The sequence below is a fragment of the Anabrus simplex genome, chromosome 1 (genome assembly GCF_040414725.1).
Source record: "Anabrus simplex isolate iqAnaSimp1 chromosome 1, ASM4041472v1, whole genome shotgun sequence".
Lineage (NCBI taxonomy): Eukaryota > Metazoa > Arthropoda > Insecta > Orthoptera > Tettigoniidae > Anabrus > Anabrus simplex.
This window is the reverse complement of record NC_090265.1, coordinates 717,032,975-717,054,727: the sequence shown is the minus strand read 5'-3', so window position 1 is coordinate 717,054,727 and position 21,753 is coordinate 717,032,975. Positions and strand designations below refer to the sequence as shown.

General features: G+C 40.5%; 1 protein-coding gene across 1 annotated transcript in view; it reads left to right on the top strand.

Moving 5' to 3' along the window:
• Positions 1-2,628: 2,628 nt before the first annotated feature.
• BHD (Birt-Hogg-Dube) overlaps positions 2,629-21,753 on the top strand; it is a gene marked incomplete at its 5' end in the record, with an annotated part of 115,091 nt that continues 95,966 nt past the window's right edge. The window contains 2 exons of the mRNA XM_067134895.2: positions 2,629-3,999; positions 16,591-16,959. Coding sequence (XP_066990996.2) covers positions 2,629-3,999; positions 16,591-16,959 — 1,740 coding nt within the window. The remainder of the gene's footprint in view (positions 4,000-16,590; positions 16,960-21,753) is intronic.

Sequence of the window (21,753 nt, the reverse complement as noted above, 5' to 3'; positions counted from 1 at the left end):
CCGAACAAAATGGAAGGGGCTCGTATACCACAGCTGGGAAACTGGAGTTGGTCGACGATGATGATGATGATGATGATGATGATGATGATGATGATGATGATGTAGGTCTAATGAAAGGCTGTTAATCTAGTGGTTTTGCCTCTTAAAATGTCTAGCATCTCTGGCTGGTTTACACTTTGCAGAGAAATTGAGAACTCCTTGTTTAACTTTAGCTGTTTAGATTTAATCATATTCGTAGTTTAAAAAGTCCACAATACTATATTATCATCATCATCATCATCATCATCATCATCATCATAGAACCCCTCCTGGATGCCAGGTAGGGTAGTGTTGAATCCATTTTCAATTATAAAAATTGTATTGAGAGGGTGGACCAAACACTATTTTAAATAGTTTTTTAATATCTTGAGTCTTCACCATCGTTGTCTGTCCAGAAATAACTTCTCTCTCACCACCAACTCCCAGTCCCCCCCTCTTCTCTTCACATACTCTCTGAGCTGGTGTATCCATCTCTTCCTAGGTCTTCCCACTGGCCTTCTTCCTTCAAACCTTCTTTCTAGCCATGTATGTGGTGTTCTTGTGCCAGACATTCACTTTACGCGTCCATACCATGTTAGTCTCCAAGTCCTTAGCTTCTCTTCTGTGAAGTCCACTTCCAGTTCTATTCTGATTTCATCATTCCTTACATGGTCCTTACGTGTTTCTTGGAGGGTAGTTCATAGAAACTTCATTTCACATGCTTGCAATTTACTAACTTCTCTCTATTTCAGTGTACATGTTTCTAGACTGTATGTGAGAATGGGCACAAAGTATGACATACAGAGTTATCTTGGTTCTCATGAGCACCTTGTTATCTCAAAGTAGATATCTTACGAGGTTGTAGAAGTTGGAAGTGCAAGCCACTCTGTTTACTATTTCTTCATCTGCAGTACCCCTGCTGGAAATCATACTCCCAAGGTATCGGAATATCTGTACACAATGAATGTTTTGACCTTCAAGCTTTATGTGGCAGCCAGTGCAATTTCAGTGCAATAGTTTTTGTTGTGCTAACTTTCATGTGGTACTATTTGAACTTTACTGCCCATTCATTTAGCCTAGTTTGTACCTCTACCTCTGTCTCCCCCCCAGATGGCTGCATCGTCAGCAAACACCAATGTGTGTAGTTCTCTTTTCAGATTTTTAAGAATACTGTCCATGATAGTGATGAATAGCAATGGTGAGAGTATGCTCCCTTTTTGGACACCCTGTGTGGTATTATACCATTCTGAATGGCCATCCCCAATGTGCACACAGCTGCTATATTTGTGGTGCAGCATCTGGACCTTGCCTATGAGATATTCGGGCACTCCCAGTTCTCTGAGGCACTCCCACATGAGTGATCTAGGCACCCTATCGTTTGCCTTTTATAGGTCTAAGAATACCACAGTTAAGTCTTTCCCTCTCTCCCAGTGCTGTTCCATAACATCTTTAGGGTGGAGATCAGGTCTGTTTTTCTTCTATTGGTTCTAAGTCCATGCTATTCTTTTTCCAGGACCAATTTTATCACTGCTCGCAGTCTGGTTTCAATAAGTTTTTCCATTATTTTCAGACCATGGGAAAGAGTGTGATACCCCTACATTTGGCACACTTTCTTCTGCATCCTTTTTTAAATAAAGGGATAATATCTTTCATCCAGTCCTCCAGAACCCCATTTCACACCATATTGCTCTCAAAGTTCTGTATAGCCACTGCACTCCAGGTTTACCTGCTGCTTTGATTATGTCGTTAGTAAATTCATTAATCCCGCTGACACTACTTTTCATCTTTTTTTAGAGAACTTTCCACCTCAGGCTAAGTAATTGGAACATCAACTATTCTCAACCTTTCTTCCACCTCTTCAGCAGTTTCTCCCTCATTCAGGAGTGTATCAAAATAGTTCTTCCTTTCATTTCTAATTTCATGTTCACTCCTGACTACATTCCCATTTACTACTGTATTTCTAGTGCTGTGATGTCCTCTTTGTCAGATCTCTTGCTTTTAACCAGGCTCTACAGCATCTTCATATTTCCTTTATCATCTTCCTGTACTTTTTGGGTAAATCCACCCCTGTACTTCTTTCTCTTCTCTCAGAATCCCATTTTACTTCTAATTTCATATTTTGGTATTCTTGTTGTAGCTTTTGTATTTTCTCACCTCTCAGTTGACTGTTGTCACCATTTCTGCCTCGTTCAAAATCCCTCACTTTCTTGGCCTTCGTTTCTCTATCGCCTCTTTCACTCTGTCATTCCACAGGATGTCCTTTTATTTCAGTATTTTCCTGCTTGTTCTTCCCCACACTTCTTCTGCACTGCTGACTAATTTTAAAATTATTCCATTCTACATCACTACAGCTGGACTCTGATGTTGGTAACTTGCTTTTGATCACTTCTTGAAACTTCTGTTCACACTCCTACAATACTACAATTGATGTATAATAGGCAGTAGTTTCCCTGTCCTAATCTTATAATCCTTCCTTTTCCAGTTGCTATGACCACCTTTTTAACTACCACTAATGCTGTGACCAGAAGACCAAAGAAGCTTTTGAACGATGCTCAGCGAGCAGTGGATGATGCCTTGGCAGGTCTTGCCATGGCAAATCAAGGTCTGGTGCTATTGGAGAACGAGCGTATCATAATGAGAAGAGATCACACGCAGATGGAAGGGAAGGTGAAACTTATATCTGGAGGAGGTTCAGGTCATGAACCTGCACATGCTGGATTTGTGGGGCCTGGAATGCTGACTGCAGCAGTGCTTGGAGACGTGTTTACTGCTCCTCCATCGAACACGATCCTCCGAACTATCCGGGAACTGGGTCACGAGCACCTTCCTGGGGTACTGCTGATCGTCAAGAACTACACTGGTGACCGACTCAATTTTGGTGTAGCCATGGAAAGAGCTCGGAACGAGGGCATCAATGTAAAGATGTTGATTGTCGGAGAGGATTGTGCCCTTCCGGAGACTGGCAAGATGGAGGGGCGCAGAGGTTTGGCTGGTACCATTCTTGTGCACAAGTTGGCTGGAGCTATGGCCGAGGAAGGATTGAGCTTAGAAGAAATTTTCTCTGCTTGTCGGACCATGACTATGACAGATATGGGCACCATCACGGTGGGCTTAACGCCACCAAACATGACAGACACATCCCTCAAGTCTCTGGGTCTTCAGGATGATGAATTGGAGCTTGGTTTGGGGATACATGGTGAACCAGGAGTGCATCGCGTGCCCATGGGGACGGCTGCAGAGATTGTGCATATTATGCTGGAGCATATGATCAACCCAGCCTCCAAGTCTCACATTCATCTTGACAAGGACACTCCCATTGCTCTTCTGATCAATAACATGGGTGGTTCATCGAAACTGGAGGAGAATGTGTTTGCCATGGAAACTATCAGACAGTTTGTGAAGAGTGGTTACAAGGTCCTTCGAGTCTACTGTGGCACTTTCCTCACATCTCTAGAAATGCCTGGCTTCTCCATTACTGCCTTCAAGTTGACTTCACCTGATATTATCAGGTATTTGGATGCACCCACAATGGCTCCAGGTTGGCCGCGGACACTGTGCGCTGCCTGCCTCACCGAGGAGCCAGATACGGAGCCAGGTTTGGGTATGGACGAGTTGCCGCTGCGTATTTCAGGCTGGTGCCCGCACACAGAGGATGAGAAGGAACGCAAACTGATGCTCTCTTTGGGGCCCAGAATCTCGGACAAATCTGCCCAGAGCGTTCTTCAGGTCCTCAATTTTGTAGCTGATGCCTTGATTGCCTGTGAAAAGCAGCTCAACATCTACGACTCAGAAGGGGGCGACTCAGACTGTGGCACTACTTTGAGAAAAGGGTCAGAAGGGATCAAGGCTGCTATTAAGAGTGGTCAGTTAGATTCCAGCCGTCCGTTTGCCATGCTGGAGTCGCTCAGCACCATCATGGAGAACACTATGGGAGGCACATCAGGGGCACTGTACAGCATATTCTTTGCTGCAGCTGCTAAGGTGAATGAAAGGTTGATGTTATCATGCATTGAGAGAGAGAGAGAGAGAGAGTGTGTGTGTGGTTTTTTTTTTTTTTTTTTTTTTTAATACTGAGCAACTGGATGTCTGCAATTCATATACTTATTATTAATAACACAACCCAGCATTTTCAAACTTTCTTTTCGCGGCAAGAGGTGCGATAGGTGATCTTCACTAATTTTGGGTCACTGAACACGAATCCGTTGTCACGTCACATTTTCTCGCAATAGGTATATCAAAATAAGAGATAGACCTGAATATTGCATATGAAAAGTACTGAAAAATGTTGATAATTTTGGAAATATTTCTAATTTTTTGTATTATTATATATATTTTGAAATAGTTGAATATTGTCTTGAATTATTATATACAATGAATAATTATTGAGTATAACATTACAATGAACTATTTAGCATTTATTGTAATAAACCCAAAACACATAAACAAACTACTCCGAGGCAATGAAAGCAATTTATTTTGACAATTAAACGTGATTTACAAGCAAACAACGTAACTTTTATTCAGTATCTTTATGAATTCATAAATGTGAACAAAATAAACTTTATCAACCCTAGATGTCCCCTTGGAATGAACGCTTGGCTGCCCAGCGTCTGACTGCATCAAGTTTGTCTTCTCTTTTCAAACACCAACCATAGTCGGTCATCATTGGTTCATCCCACCTCCCCTGGTATCTTCTTTCTGCCTCCTTGGAACCTCTCTCCCAGCTCTTTGCCAACAGCCCCAAGATTTTCCGGAAAGTGATCGAGATGAGAATGAAGAAAGTGCAGCTTCAGATTCATTCTACACCCCAACTCTTTCATATCATCCAACATCATTTTCACTATTGTTTTGTGTTGTTCATCGTTTACATTTCCTAGGAACTTCATTATGACGTCTATTATTGAATTTCATGCAGCGAGTTCCATGGCATTCATCGTCTGTTCAAAGTTTCTGTCTTTCAGAAGCTTTCTAATTTGTGGTCCATTAAAAATGCCTTCCTTGATTTTTGCATAAGATAAATGTAGAAATTTGCTTGCAGTGTACTTTAAACAGGGGCTACTTTTGTCCAGGGCCTTAACGAACTGCTTCATGATTCCCAGTTTGATGTGTAGTGGTGGCAAAATAATTTGTAACATTTTTCACACCAGGTATCAAAACTTGTCTCTTGGGCCAGGAAGGTGTAGACCAGTGTTTGTTCCTAGCTCTGCCATCCCATTCACATAAATAACAAGGGAATTTAGTGTAGCCTGCTTGTTGTCCTAATAGAATACCACATACCTTCAAGTCACTACACTCATCCCACCGGTGCTCATGATATTTGATTTTATCTAAAACAGTTTGCATTGTGATATCATTTTCTTTTAGTGAAACGGAATGTGCCACAGGAATCGATGCTAGAATGTTTCTGTCATGAAGTAGTATAGCCTTTAAGCTAATAACAGCCGATTCGTTGTTATCACAAAGCAGCACTGTGCCACAATGACACATTTTCAGACAGTAAATGGCAAATAACACGAAAACTAGATGTGATACAACTGAACCAATGACATTTCTGAAATCAGGAGACCTTATTTAGTTAAAATCACGTATCAGATGCTTTGCCGCAAAAATCATGCTGGGTAGTGTAATCCTGACCATAATGGCCAGTGTTAGGTCCGTATTGACTTATCACAGTAAATAGAGAAATGGGTAATCTGCCTAGTCAGCACTATGTATTAAAATTTGTGTACATTTCATACTTTAGAATTCTTCAGCTATATGGATTAATGTATGTAGACTTATATAGCTGAAGAAGAGAGTTAACATATTTATCAAAACATGTACTATATATTTCAAAGTGTGAAATGTAAATAAATTTTAATACATAGTATTGACTAGGCGGATGTCCGACTCGTTGGCTGAATGGTCAGCATACTGGCCTTCGGTTCAGAGGGTCCCAGGTTCAATTCCCAACCGGGTCGGGGATTTTAACCTTCATTGGTTAATTCTAATGGCTCAGGGGCTGGGTGTTTGTGCTGTTCCCAACATCCCTGCAACTCACACACCACACATAACACTATCCTCTACCACAATAACACGCAGTTACCTACACAAGGAAGATGCCGCCCACCCTCATCGGAGGGTCTGCCTTACAAGGGCTGCACCCGGCTAGAAATAGCCACACAAAATTATTTATACTAGGCGGATTACCCATTTCTCTATTTAACTGCAATTCATATATTTGTCAATGAATGTGAAATTTTTAAAAATGTAAGTACGCATCTCAGTGGTTAAGATTCTGAGTAAAACTAAGTTCCGTGGCTAATGATCACATAATGGCTGATAATTTTGTTGCTTCAGCAACACAGTCTTAGCACTGAAGTCTTCTGGTAAGACGTCACTTACTATTCACAGTTGTAGAGCATTGAGTGTTATGTGGGGGATCACTTCTACAAGTCCTTTGGTCAACTCTTGTTTTTTTACAATGTTGACAGGATTAGATTTTGAAGATGTTGGGAATCTTTCCATGACCTGTCCTTCATTTAGCTTTGTTAGGGAATGGTAGTACCACTGTTTTGTTCCTTAAATTAATAGTGAAGGAATCTTCATTCCAATATGCTACTCTATTACATGGTTTAGGACCTGCAAAGTGGTGAGATTGGGATTCTCATCTTGTTTACAACTTTATTTTGTATAATTGCTCCCAGTTTTTCTTACTTGGTACACTGTACACTGCAATGTTCCAAGTTCTGAATGCTGAAATCCATAAACTGTTGTTGACTTTGCTAAATGTAGATTTTTTCCACCTCCTTTCCTCATCCATTTAAAAGAAAAATGGTTGGATTTCTAATTTATTTCAAGACATTGACACACTGCAGTTGTCCATAATTATCAGAGTTAGCTGATTTAAACAGAATATGTTTAATGTATGGTACCAAAGAAATTCACTGCCTTAACAGACAAAATATGGTGACTAAATCAATGAGCTGGCTTGTACAACATTCCGTAATCAAATAAGACTTAAATAGTGTCTTGAGGAGTAGCTACCCATGCATTATTCATCAGTGTCCAGCATTTCCTGCAAAATAGTTGCTTGAAACTTTCAGTGGATGTCAGTTCTGGCAATCTAGTTGGCCACAGCTTATATGGAATATTATTTGTTATGATGGCAAGTGTGCTTGCTGTTTCATGTGGTGAGGCAAAGTCTTGTGAAATATGGTCTGGGGGTTGGCCTACAAGTAGTCTGGGTACACACTGCTTTAGGTGGATATGATTTACTCTGGTACAAAATAACTCAGTAGAACACCGTTAATACGATTCTTATGATGCCACTCACCACGTCATCAATGGATAAACATGATCATAAAGAGTGATTCTTCTTCTTTTTATGACCGCATAGGATCACTTTAGTCAGTCCATCGTTCAGGTCTCTTTGAAGGGATTGTTCGGGATTTGCGGTCTTCCCAGTAATTCTTCAGACACTCTGATCTTCGTGCCCTTTCCTCGGTTGAAAATATGTATGTTGTTGGTTTGTTTCGTGTAAGGGTAAAGCGGAGGTTTGTATTCTTGAGTTTTGCATTCAATTTTATCTTATCTGTGGTGTCTTCTGTTGTAAGGCCTATTTCCTCTCTTACTTCTCTGATCCATTTACATCCTGTTGTGGTATTTTTTGCGATAATTGTGTTGTACTGGTTGTTTCAGAAGTCTCGAATCCTGCATCCTCATGATATGTCCAAAGAATCCCAGTCTCCTCTTATGCATAGTATCTGTAATGGGTTCTAGCTCTTTGTTAGGTATTATCTGTCACTGTCCATCTTTCTGGTATTTTTTGTTGATGCAGGTTCTTCCAATTCAGGTGAAAAAGTGTTTCTGCTGCATATGTAGCTTCCGGTTTTATAGCTGTGTTGTAGTGTTTTATTTTTGCATTTATTGATAAACATTTCTTTTTGTAGATATCCCATGTTAATTTTTGTGCTTTAGCTAATCTATTTGTTCTTGTTTGGATTGAGATTTTTTCATTTAGGTTATGTGTTATTACTTCTCCAAGATATTTAAATTGAGTTACTATTTCAATTTTATTACCATTTATGGTAACTTCTTTTAGTTGTGTTGGTTTTTGGGGACCGAGCTCGATAGCTGCAGTCGCTTAAGTGCGGCCAGTATCCAGTATTCGGGAGGTAGTAGGTTCGAATCCCACTGTCGGCAGCCCTGAAGATGGTTTTCCGTGGTTTTCCATTTTCACACCAGGCAAATGCTGGGGCTGTACCTTAATTAAGGCCACATCCGCTTCCTTCCCAGTCCTAGCCCTTTCCTGTCCCATCGTCGCCATAAGACCTATCTTATTTGTGTCGGTACGACGTACAGCCAGTGGCAAAAAAAAAGTTTTTGGAGCATAATTTCTGTTTTTTCAAATGATATTTTGAGACCAATTTTATTTGGAATGTTTTGAAGTTCTGATATCTGGGTTTTTTCTTCTTTTATGTCCACTGCTAGTATTGCTAAATCATCGGCGAAACCCAGGCAATGTTTTTGATTTTTTCGGCCAGTCTTTGTTTTTGGGGGACATTTCCTAAACCATTCCCTCATTACCATTTCTAGAGCACAATTAAATAATAGTGGTGAGAGCCCAACTCCTTGCCGTAGTCCAGTTTTAATTTCATGACTCTGATGTTTCACCCCTAAACTTCACTTTTGATTTGGTGTTAGTGAGAGTCAATTTTTTCATGTTTATTAATTTGGGGTGTAGTCCAAAGTGTCTTAAAATTTTAAACAGAGATTCTCTATGGATTCATCGTAATATAAACAATAATCTGCCATTTCTCCTATTAGTCATACTGTTCAATATATTGTTGCAGAAAGGAGAGGTTTCTCAACAGTACGCTTTGGAAAATAGGCAAAAAAGAATATTGTTACAAACAGGCTGCAGAAGACTTTTTTATTTCTACAATTTGCTTTTCGTCATCACATTACAAGATATTAGAATCATTCCGTATTGACGGTTTTCACTTTACAAAGGTGAAAAATGAGAGTATCCTCCTAATTCAATACAATAAATATTCCGTCATTAGACGGAGTAAACAAATTCAAACATGTTTCGGCTCGTTTGAGCCATCTTCAGTGAAAAATGAGGGGAGTTTGAATTAATTTACATAATATAAGGTGAAAAAATGCTAAAAAACATAATGAAGGAGCAAATGAAAAAACAAACAAAAGAGAGCCTAGACGGAAACAAAATTAGCACAAATATACAATATTTACATCAATATATGCGAACGGCCGTAGCCGTGTTGAAACACCAGATCCCGTGAGATCTCCGAAGTTAAGCAACATTTGGCGTGGTCAGGAGTTAGATGGGTTGCCACGCGCTATTGGTTGGGGGTAAGGGAATGGAGGAGCGGAAAGGAACTGGCCACTCTACCGCACGTAAACTCCGGCTCAGGAACACCTCTGCGGAGGTTCGGACCTGCCTTCGGGCAGAATAACCCTTACCGACATCAATATGCGGAGGAAAAAACAACTCACTGCGTGAAGGCTCTCTGTTGTTTGTTTTTTCATTTGCTCTTTCATTATGTTTTTTAGCAGTTTTTCAACTTATATTATGTAAATTATTTCAAACTCCCCTCATTTTTCACTGAAGATGGCTCAAACGAGCCGAAACATGTTTGAATTTGTCTAATGACGGAATATTTATTGTATTGAATTAGGAGGATACTCTCATTTTTTCACCTTTGTAAAGTTTCGTGATCACTCCGAGACAGATGGGTCTAATGGTGACGATGGGATAGAAAATGTCTGGGAGTGGGAAGGAAGCGGCCGGGGCACTAATTAAGGTACTGTCCCAGCATTTGCCTGTTGTGAAAATAGGAAACCACGGAAAACCATGTTCAGGGCTGCAGACAGTGGGGTTTGAACCCACTATCTCTGGAATTCAAGTTGACAGCTACTTGACCCAGCCGCCCAGACACTTGCTGTGAGAATACATTTTAAAATATATTCTTTTAAGTGATACTACACTAGCTCCCTCTGTAATGAGTGGTGTGTTGACTTCTGGATCCCAAGATTGTGGATTAAAACCCTGCAGATGTAGCCAGAATTTTGAAAGGAAAAAAACAACTCCTTTGGCGCAACAGCCCCAAAAGGCCATGGTCTACCAAGCGATCGCTGCTGAGCCCAAAAGTCTGCAGATTATGAGGTGTTGTATGGTCAGCACGATGAATCCTCTCAGCCATTACCCTTTACTTTCTAGACCGGGGCCGCCATCTCACTGTCAGATAGCTCCTCAATTGTAATCACGTAGGCTGAGTGGACTTCGAACCAGCCCTCAGATCCAGGCAAATATCCCTGACCTGGCCAGGAATCGAACCCAGGGCCTCCGGGTAAGAGGCAGGCTTGCTACCCCTACACTGCGGGGCTGGCCAGAATTTTGAAGGCACAGGGAAAATGTCCTTTGACGCTCCATGTCGTACAGTGTCAGAATGTAAAAGCTCTCTGGTAATGCATTTGGTGTTTACCCAACAAAGATCCAGTAGATTAAAATGGAACTTTGAAAGTAACATGCAGGCAGCTTAAATGGCGTCAGATCAAAATATCTGCACACAGTAGGTGGAGCACAATAATCACACTGACACCCTTACATGATAACAATTTCCTCCAGTATTTGTCAGTGTTGAACATCTATAACATAATCTTCATATGATTCATTCTTCAAATCAGTGTCTTGATTACTCTGTATATCACAAACACTGTGGAATATCCTGGAACAAAGCATACACTCCCATGCCAACAAAGCAACTTCTTTTTAACTTACTGACTTTACAGCTGTATTACATGCTGGTGTGGCACTTCAGCATACTACTGGTAGAGAAACATTGCCTGTTTGAACCTAGACTTAGAGCCATTTTATCTAGTTCAATAGGAATACAATGTTAATGATTAATTTCATTAATAATAATAATAATAATAATAATAATAATAATCGTATGGCCTCAGCTACTGTGTGCAGACATTTTAATTTGATGCCATATGACTATCTGCTCGTCAGTTTCAATGTTCTGTTTTACCCTAGTCCTACTAGATGGCAGACCGAGTACACTAAAACTCTCGTGGGCATCTTTGGCTGAGTTTTTAATGAATTTTGTTGAATAAACACCAAATGTGTTATCAGAGTTCTTTTACATGCCAACATCATATGACGTGGAGTGTCGAATGGACTTTTTTTCCGCCCTTCAAAAATCCGACTACCTCTGTCGGATTTGAACTCACTCTCTTGGGATCCAGAGGCCCACACTCTACCAATGATCTACAGAGGCAGCTATTTCATTAGAACTGTGTAAATGAGGATGCTGTGATGGGCTAGCTGAACAAAATCTAAAATTACGTTATTCACCAATCTCTGACAGGAACACTAATCTCAGAAAAAAATTAAAGAATGCTGAGTCAGATCGTTTAATCATATGTGAAGAAGACCAGAGAAGTATAGGGTAGATGATGGGAGACACTGTCGAAAATGAGGGCTAGTGGACTAAAGAGTTGTTGAAGGGGTGACTGCATTGTTAGAAAATGGAACTCAGAAAATTAGAGTAGATGAAGCATCATGTGATCCTGTAGTGATTAAGAGGGGGTTCCACAAGGCAGTACTGTTGGACCTTTATATTTATATATATAAATAATATGCATTAAAAACTGGAATTGCAGATAAGGCTCTTTGTGGATAATATTGTATGGAGTCATGAGTTACAGGATTGTGAGTGACTACAGACAGACATCGCCAATGTTGCAAGATGGACAGCAATGGTATGATTGTAAACAGTGTGAGTCAAGTCAGGTTGTAAGTTTCACCAAGAGGAAAGTCCTCTGTTTTAATTATTGTATTGATAGAGTGAAAGTATCTCCTGCGGAACTATAAGTACCCTTAGGTGTTAATAAAAGGAAAGATCTTCATTGGGGTAATCACTTAAATGGGATTGTAAATAAAAGTCTGGTTATGAGGGTATTTAGAAGTTGTAGTAATGATGTAAAGGAGAGGGTGTGTAAGTCTCTGGTGAGACCCAAATTAGATTATAGTTCCAATGTATGGGACCTTCACCAGGATTACTTGAAACGAAAACTGGAAAAGATGAAGAGGAAAGCAGCACAATTTGTTCTGGGTAATTTCTGATGAAAGAATAGTGTTATAAAAATGTTGCAAAATTTGGACTGGGAAGACGTGGGAGCAAGGAGACAAGCTGCTCTGCTGAGCAGTTTGCTTTGAGCTGTCTGAGGAGAGAGAGTGTGGAATGACATTAATAGACAAATAAACTTGAGTGGAGCTTTTAAAAGTAACAGTGATCAAAATATGAAGATAAAATTGGAATTCAAGAGTCCATTTCTTTATAGGAAGTATATTCTTATAATATGAAGATATTGTGCTGATTGAGGAAATTTACTGCACTAGTTTGGACACATTCAAAAATTTTGGACTGAAGATGAGCAAAACAAAGACAGTGGAAATGACCATCAAAAGGGAAGGAACAAGCTTAAATATATTTCTGGAAGGAGCAAAAATCGAATCAGCTTCCCACTTCAAGTACCTCGGAAGCACAATATCGAAAGACAACACTGTTAGGCAGGAAATACTCAGCAGGACACAGAAAGCATTGAACTTCTACAGTCAAGTCAGGAATCTCCTCTGGGACTGCAAAATACCACAGAAAGTGAAAACAATCATGTACCACACTTACTTCGTACCACATACGGTTTAGAGACATGTTCCCTACTAAGGAAAGACTTCAGTAGAATCCAAGCAACTGAAATGAGATTCATTAGAACCATGAACCAAACAACCAGAAAGGACAAGTTCAGAAATGAAGTGAATAGGAAAGTAGCTGGTATTGAGGTTCCTATTATCAGTGGCATAAAGAAACGCAGACTTCAGTGGTATGGGCACGTAATGAGAATGAACAGGGAAAGACCTGCCAGAAAATATTTTGACCTTAATCTCGTAGGAAGAAGATCACAGGGAAGACCAAGAAAACGTTAGTTAGAGACTCTAAGATCAGATGTGGAGGAGAGAGGATACAAATGGGAGGATGTACTGGATCAGAAGATGTATGAAGACAGAAGGAGATGGCGAGCGCTTGTACACCACACCCGGGAAACTGGAGTTGTGAAATGATGATGAGGATGATGATGGTGATGATGATGATGATGATGATGATGATGATGATGATGATGATGATGAGTTTGGACATGTCCTGTGAGCCCAAGTCCATTCTAACTATGAAGATGGGATGCACGTTGGAAGTCATCAGAAAGGGACCCAAGGGACAACCTAAGCTACAATTTGTAATCAGACTGGCTTGTATTTCCAGGACATGTCTAAACCAGCTTAATAAGCTTTTGCCCACAGTCTCCACAATCAGCACAACTATATTCACGTATGTCTGCACTGGATACACAATCCAACCTGCTAACGCCAGCCGACTACCTAAACATCTTTGTTTGGACAAAGTTCAACCAACGTTCTGTCTCCCTTTTAGTCAGGCAATATTCTATTCACAGAGCACAACAGGACATATGACGGTTCAATATATCTTTTATATGGATGATCTTCTTTCAGAGAACACAGGTCACAGCCGTCATCGTTTGCCACTTCATTCATGCTGCGGTAAACTTTCTGTTCACCTCTTCGATAAGTTGGCCATTGCGTGCTATTATAGACCTAATATATTTTAACTTCATTATGAATGACAGGTCCTTACTATCAACTTGGAGAGTTCTAATTTCTTGTAGGTCGGACGTCATATGCAGGGTGTAATAGTAAGGTACGGCCAAACTTCCTTCCAAAATGCCTTATGCCTTATTTCCATGTTAAAACTCATTTTCTACAGCTCTACATAGTACATTAATCGTGGGGAACACACAGGAACAGAACGTACCAGCATACCGTGTGAAACTGTTACACGAAATCGCCATGAGACTGAATCCCAGATGCGGTGATTCATGTATCAACACTAACGGAGGTCACTTTGAACATTTCATGTAAGAAAGAGTTTCACGTGGTGTGCTGGTACGTTCTGTTCCTGTGTGTTGTAGGAAATGAGTTCTAATATGGAACATTTCCTGACCCACGTCCATAGAACATTTTCTTCTGATCCCTGAAGATGTTTTTCTATGGTTTCTTATTTTCACACCATACACACTGTACCTTTTGAAGTACATTACCTTAATTAAGGCTGCCTGGTCGAGGTGGTAAAGGTGTTCTTGGTTCACCTGGAAGGACGTAGGTTCGATTTCCCATCAGAAAGTAATACAGAATACCGTCAATACAGAATGATTCTAATATCTTGTAAAGGAAGTAAAAAAAAAAGGTAAGAAACAAGATTTCCGCTTCTGGAGGTGCATATGGTCCTGAGGTTCAGTCAGCCTCCACCAAAAGTGAGTACCAGATTAATTCCTAGGGGCAAAGGCCGCTGGGCATAGGGCTGACCACTCTACCCCACAAAGTGCCAAGGTTATGGATAATGGAAACCTTTACCTTCCACCCCGCCCAGGGCCTGTATGCCCTGTATGGAGATGACTGACCTTAATTAAGGCTACGGTCACTTCCTTCCCATCATTGTCTATGCTGGCATGGAGTGAAACAAATAGGAAAAATAATAAAGGAGGAAGACAACCAAGCAATACAAGCTGGGTCATAATCATCACTATCATAAAAATCCTCCACTTCACCATCTACTTCTGCAAACTCTTTGGGCATTTAGAACTCTTACAGTTAATGAACTAATACAAAGCAGAGATACATGAGAACAGTATATAAACAACCCACTATCAAGAATCACCAATAAAAATTAGTTTATCTTATTATATTTCTTACAATAATTATGAAAAAGTAGTCTTGCTAAGAAATAAACTTGACCTCCTCTTAGGGCGACACAGTCTCGACTAACACTTGCTAATAGTTTAAATTTAAGAATTTCATATTATATCCATATTGAACTCAATAACTTGGTCTCCACCTTACACGTTACATTGCAACATAAAAACAATAGACAACAGCACAGCCATGATGTAAAACTAACTTCAAAGCTCTCAGAGGAACATCTTATGCAAATTGAATATTGTATTTCTGTCAAAAGCTCAAAGAAAATGTCCACTGCACTCTTAGTTAATAAGTGACATCATTTAATGAAAAAAGTGACTAAAAATTCGAATTTTTGACTACCAAGTTCATCTTGGACTTAAGCAAAGTTTTAAAGTGTTATATGTATTTTAAAAGATTGTGTTTTTTTTTTAAAATTCCTAACTCATGTTTGTACAATTAGATTACTATTTTATTTCACCCTCCATGGATTGTTTTGATAATGACTGCCAAGTTCTGAACTTGTGATTAAATATCTATTCACTATTTTATTCCCCTTTTTACTCTTATTTAATCATAATGTTATAATATATTGTGTAATATGTATATGTTTGTATGTATGTACCTATGCTTATTTCTCACATTTTGGCTGAAGATGACGCTGAATATCGTTGAAACTAGTTCCAAGTAAACATGTTGTAACTTAACCATTATAACATTTATTTGTAGTGGAAACGTGGACCCCTTAAGTTACCTCTCTTATGCTTGCTAATAAGTTAAGACAACTGAATAGTAACATGTCCTGTTCTTTGTAGCTGCTGCTGGATAAAATGTAAACTTTAATGACTACTCGTGGGCAGTCTTACCCTCAGTATTGAGATAATTTAGAGTTAAGCTCATTATACATTTCTGTTTGGCTTTAAAGTGGCCTTGAGATGATGCCTATAAGTGTATGAAGGGATCTGATTTTTAATCTCCATAGGTAGAAACCAGTTACCAATATTTTGTTCCAGTTTCCACAAATACATTACAATTTTTTTAAATTGTCTTTGCTTGTACATTTTCAAGCCACTTCACCTGTGTAGATTTTAGTCAGCATTTCTCTTTCCCATAGTTAGGATGTAGACATTGTTCCATGTAATATGAGCTAGGACGTTCATCTTCAGGATCTAGCAGAGTATTTTTGCAAGCTCTTGTTAGCTGCTATGTTATTAGTTGTGTTCCTTGAGCAAGTCTTAATTTCCCTTTGAATTAATAGTGGCCCAGCATATGCTGTTGTGATGATGGTATTACGTATTCAGAGTACGATTACACTTGGGCGAAGTGGTGGTAGTGTTTGTTTGTCGCAGTTGTAAGAGGACAATGGACCAAGTACAGTCATCACATGAGTCTTGTATTACCAACAGGACAAAGATGAATTTTAGAGAAGAATTTGTGAATGCTACAAATGCAGAGACAATAGGATTAATTCAGATTGGAATTTGTTTTGATTGTTCAGGGGCTAATGCAACCACTGTATTACCACAGACTAACAGCATAACTGAGCAGTCATAGATTTAGTGTGCTACTATAACTGGCAGCAGAGCACTAGACTCCTGGCAGGGCCAAGTGCAATCATATTTTGAACATGTTGAGGTCACCCATAGAATTAGAAGGCTAGCGAGAGGATGCTGTTAGTGTTGGCTTGTATGCTGTAGATTAGTGTAGTATGTGACAGGCAGACTCGAGTAATTAGCATCCTGGATGTTTGACAGCCATTTCAGATAGTGAGCGAGGATACGCCCGTGGATGCCCGCCTGTGGCTGGAGGCCCTTCGTCAAGGCACGAAGGCCGTGATGCGTTACGGACGTGCAGAGGTGAGAGATCGCACCATGGTGGATCCCCTTCACGCAGCTATAGAGGCGATGACAGAGTCCCTAAGCAATGAGCCGGAAAACGGTATGCAGGCTCTGGTGAAAGCGACAAGAGCTGCGCGTGCTTCTGCCGAGGAGACGAGATCCATGCAGCCACTCGTTGGCAAGGCTAGCCTCAGCCCGCAGAAACATTCGGAGCAGCCCGATCCTGGAGCTTATGCCGTGAGCATCTGGTTCCATGCTGTCAATGAAAGTGTGAAGTTGCTCTTCTAAATTGGATCACGTACATTACATGGAATTTTATTCATATTGTTTCTCATGCAAGAATGTGTAAAGCAAGAAAAATAAAATATTCATGAATTTTATGAATGTGACTACCCTTTTATTTACTGTACATATATCTTGGAATAATCAAGTATCTTGTGTGGAAAATGAGAAACTGAATATAATTACAGTTTATATTACAAACTAATATAAAAACCAGGGTTGGACAAATTCCAGGCACCCAGTAACCATGGAGACAAAAATAAATGTGTAGGCGCTTAAAATATTAGAATGAATTAATGAAGGATTTTGTTTTCTTAGGGAACTCACCCGCGTTGTTGCAGTTCTGTAAATGTCTGGAACTTCATGCAGGAGAGGATTTTGTTTTATGAATCAACTTGAAAATGAATAGGGATCTTCACTACAAATTGATACCTATTGCCAGGCTTAGAACATTATGAACCAACAAATTTAGCAGAGCACTGCTGTCTTTAAACAGAGGAATACAGACATGTTAGAAGGAGCAAGTGAGAAGGATGCAGTGATGACAAGGTGATATGATCTAAGCTGCTGTAGAGGCAATCGGTAAATTTTATTTTGGATGCCTGGCACCTAAAAAATGTTGCTGTCTTCTAGATTTCCTTCTTATTTGTCCAGCCCTGATAAATACAGTCTTCAGAGTTTCACTTAAAAATATAGAATGGCACTCAATAAACCTGGCTCATATTGGTGGTTGACTGATTCGTGTCAGCCGGCCTTGTGGCCATGATTGTTTAGGTGTTGGGTATATATGATCTGACACTGTGGTTAGCCAGTTTGAGCCCATTGGTGGGAAAAAAAGAATGTTGGCCAGCAGGGTAGGAGAAGTTGTGGTATACAATTTCTAATCACCAGATTGCGTGCCAGTTCCAATCTTCTCCACAGTGTTCATATAGAGTGAGGACGACACTGTTGATAGCGATTTGTCTGTCGGATGGCAACAACAAGCCCTGAGCAGACCCCTTGGTGTTATTCGACAAGAGTAGACTATGTGCCAACACACCCTCTCCTTACCTCATCAACATCTCCAGTCCTGGTGTTGTTTCCACTTGTGCCAGGCTCCCACTCTCATCTATCCTATCAGACATCCCTTGGTCAATTCTTGTTCTTTTCCAACCTTGACGCTATTAAGTTTTCGAGGTCTAGGGAGTCTTTCATTTTCACGCCTTCCGTGGCCCTTGTCTTTCTTTGGCCGATACCTTCATTTTTAAGTGTCAGATTCCTTCCATTTTTTATCTCGGATTAGTGTTATATAGAGGGTGGTTGCCTAGTTGTACTTCCTCTTAAAACAATCATCACCGGGCGAGTTGGCCGTGCGTGTAGAGGCGCGCGGCTGTGAGCTTGCATCCGGGAGATAGTAGGTTCGAATCCCACTATCGGCAGCCCTGAAAATGGTTTTCCGTGGTTTCCCATTTTCACACCAGGCAAATGCTGGGGCTGTACCTTAATTAAGGCCACGGCCGCTTCCTTCCAACTCCTAGGCCTTTCCTATCCCATCGTCGCCATAAGACCTATCTGTGTCGGTGCGACGTAAAGCCCCTAGCAAAAAAAAAAAAAAAAAAAAAAAAAAAAACAATCATCACCGGGCGAATTGGCTGTGCAGTTAGGGGCGCGCGGCTGTGAGCTTGCATCCGGGAGATAGTGGGTTCAAATCCCACTGTCGGCGGTCATGAAGATGGTTTTCCGTGGTTTACCATTTTTACACCAGGCAAATGCTGGGGCTGTACCTTAATTAAGGCCACGGCCGCTTCCTTCCAACTCCTAGGCCTTTCCTATCCCATCGTCACCATAAGACCTATCTGTATTGGTGCGACGTAAAGCCACTTACAAAAAAAACAAAAAAAACCAGTATCCTCCCCCCACCTCATACCTATACACAGATCACCTATGGACATCAGATAGGAAGACCACCAGATGAGCTGAGCAATGTCCTCAAACACTGCCAACACTAAAAGCCATACGCTAAATAAGTAAATTGCGTTGTCATTGACTGCCATCTATCCTTAGAGATCCAACTATCTTGTCAACTCTGTGCTTAGTATGTGGAAGGTGTGTGTGCATGGTGGTACATCCAAAGTAACAATATGCTGTATTTGTGACAAAAGCTAATTACAGCAGTGAAAGCGTATAGCCAAGTGAAAGAATAACATCCAGAAGTTTAAGATACATCATACCAAGAAGAACACATCAGCTTTATTAATGGTATTGGCTTGTGCATTGAGCACAGTCCCTCAGTACTGTTACAAACTACCCCTCAAGTCTTCCCATTTTCTCCATGTCACCATCTGATAATTTGTAGGAGAAAAATGGTCTGCATTAACCTCCAAAGTACTGAGCTAGTTGGCTACACAATTTGGGTCACGTAGCTTGCTTGCGGAAGATAATGGGTTCAAACTCCGCTGTCGGCAGCCCTGAAGATGTTTTCCATGGTTTCCCATTTTCACATCTGACTGTACCTTAATTAAGGCCTGCAGTCACTTCCTTCCCAATCCTACCCCTGTTCTATCCATCAGTCAGTGTAACGTAAAACAAATTGAAAAAATAACCTCCAGAGCGATTCTGTTGCATCCAGTGTGTCATAGGACCAGTAATGAAATGAGGCAGGTATGAAACTTGTGTCATGATAATAGCACTGTGCGAGGTAGGAAGACAGCCTTCAGATATCTTTGGTATCTCTAAGGCCCTGTGTTACAGTGTTTCAACTCTGAATTTGACTGTTCATTCTGTTTCATGAAGGAAAGCTAGTTTTAGGTTTAGGTCGGAGTTAAGTTAACCCCTCCTTTTTTACCTGGGTTAAACTCAAGGCTTAAAGCAAAATGGCTGCTGTAAATCATGCATTGGATGCAGAGTTGCTGTATTTAGATACAAGGGGAGTCAAATATAAACAGGATTTTCTTTTTTATTTCTTTTAATTCTTTTATTGAAAAACACAAGGCAATTACAATTTATTTTTCCACATAGTTTCCTGCTTATAAATGCATTTGTCCCAGTGTATGGGCAGCTTTTTGATGCCTTCATCGTAAAAAGAGCAGGGTCCTGTCATCAGCCAGTTGCGCACGAAGTCTTCCACACTCTCGTCATCTTCAAATCGTTGCCCTCCTAGAGCTTCTTTAAGTGGTCCGAACAAATGGAAATTGCAGGGCAATAAGTCCGGGCTGTGAGGAGGATGATCAAGTGTAGTCCAGTCCATTTCCTGTAGCTTGGAGACAGTTAGAGCTGCATTATGGGGCCCCGCATTGTCGTGGAGGAGGATGACCTGTTGAATCGGATGGTCTCGTCTTTTGCGGCGATATGCGACCCTCACCATGTTCAGCAGCTCGCAGTAGTAAGCAGCATCGATTGTGCGTGGCTCATGCAAAAAAATCAATCAGCAATAATGTTTTCATCTGTAATGCCGGTCCGAGGACGGCGATCATGTTGCTGATTTTCCACACGTTCTCGTCCTTCCTTGAACTTTTTTATGCCAGGCAAACACGCGTCCTTGACAATGTTTGATCACTGAACTGTGCAGTCAATCTCTGGCAAATTTCCGCTTTTGTAACTCCTTCATGAGCAAGAAATTTTATAATTATGCGTTGCACAGTAGAGGGGTGCACCTGTTGCTCCGACATCATGAGTGTTACTTATGAAACGGTGGGAAATATCTAACAGCATGCTCTCCCCACTCCAAACGGTCCCGCCTAAGCATAGCAGAATTGCGGGGCCAGTCCTATCAGCTGTTGATGTTCAGGAACAAAAATCCTGTTTATATTTGATCGACCTTCGTATGTTAAATGGTGTTCCTAACAGAACTGGACATATTAGGAGGAGCTATTTTCAACTTCTATCCAAGAAAAAATTTCTGAAGAGGTATAGACTGTTGAAAACCCGCGTCAGTAAGGTCATCGATGAAATTTGTGATAGAATAGATAACAGACAGAAATAGCTTCCATTTTCTATACTGCAGGTAATGATTGCATTAAGATTTTACGCCACAGGGTCATTTCATTCTCGGTAATGGTCGGAGACAGTATTGGGTATCAAAACCTATCGTCAGCATAATGGTCCCTAAAGTGTCTGCCGCCAGCTGAGTGGCTCAGACAGTTGAGGTGTTGGCTTTCTGACCCCAATTTGGCAGATTCAATCCTGGCTCAGTCCGGTGGTATTTGAAGGTACTCAAATACGTCAGCGTCATGTTGGTAAATTTACTGGCACGTAAAAGAACCCTGCAGGACTAAATTCCGGCACCTCAGCCGGTAGTGGAACGTAAAGCCAATAACATTATAAAGTGTCTGCAGCAATATCATTAATATATTTATAGAACTGTTTTAAGCTGTTTGCTAGTTCGCACTGTCACGTGGGCAATGCTGTTAAATTACCCTGTAATTTCTTTCCATGTGGCTCTTACACTGTCATTCTTCTTGCATTCTATAATGATTTGATACTTAGTGACTAACTCCGTGAGTAATGTTTTATTTGTGCTTCAATGTTTAACGTTAATACTTTCAATACGGAACAAGGAAATTTTTATCTTTAAGAGGTATAGACTGTCAAAAACCGGTGTCAGTAAATACGGTACTGCACAAAAAGGAAACAAAAGAATCGCACAATAAGCGTGTTCATAACCTCTAATTTTCAGTCACAGCCTCCTTGATTGGTACGGTAGCTGTTTCAGGTGACGGTTAATGCGGTGTTAGTTAACTCTCTGCCAAACTTGCTCAGTGAAACATATGAATCATGAGAACGAGTTAAAATATTAACCCATTGTTATTAAACACAGGG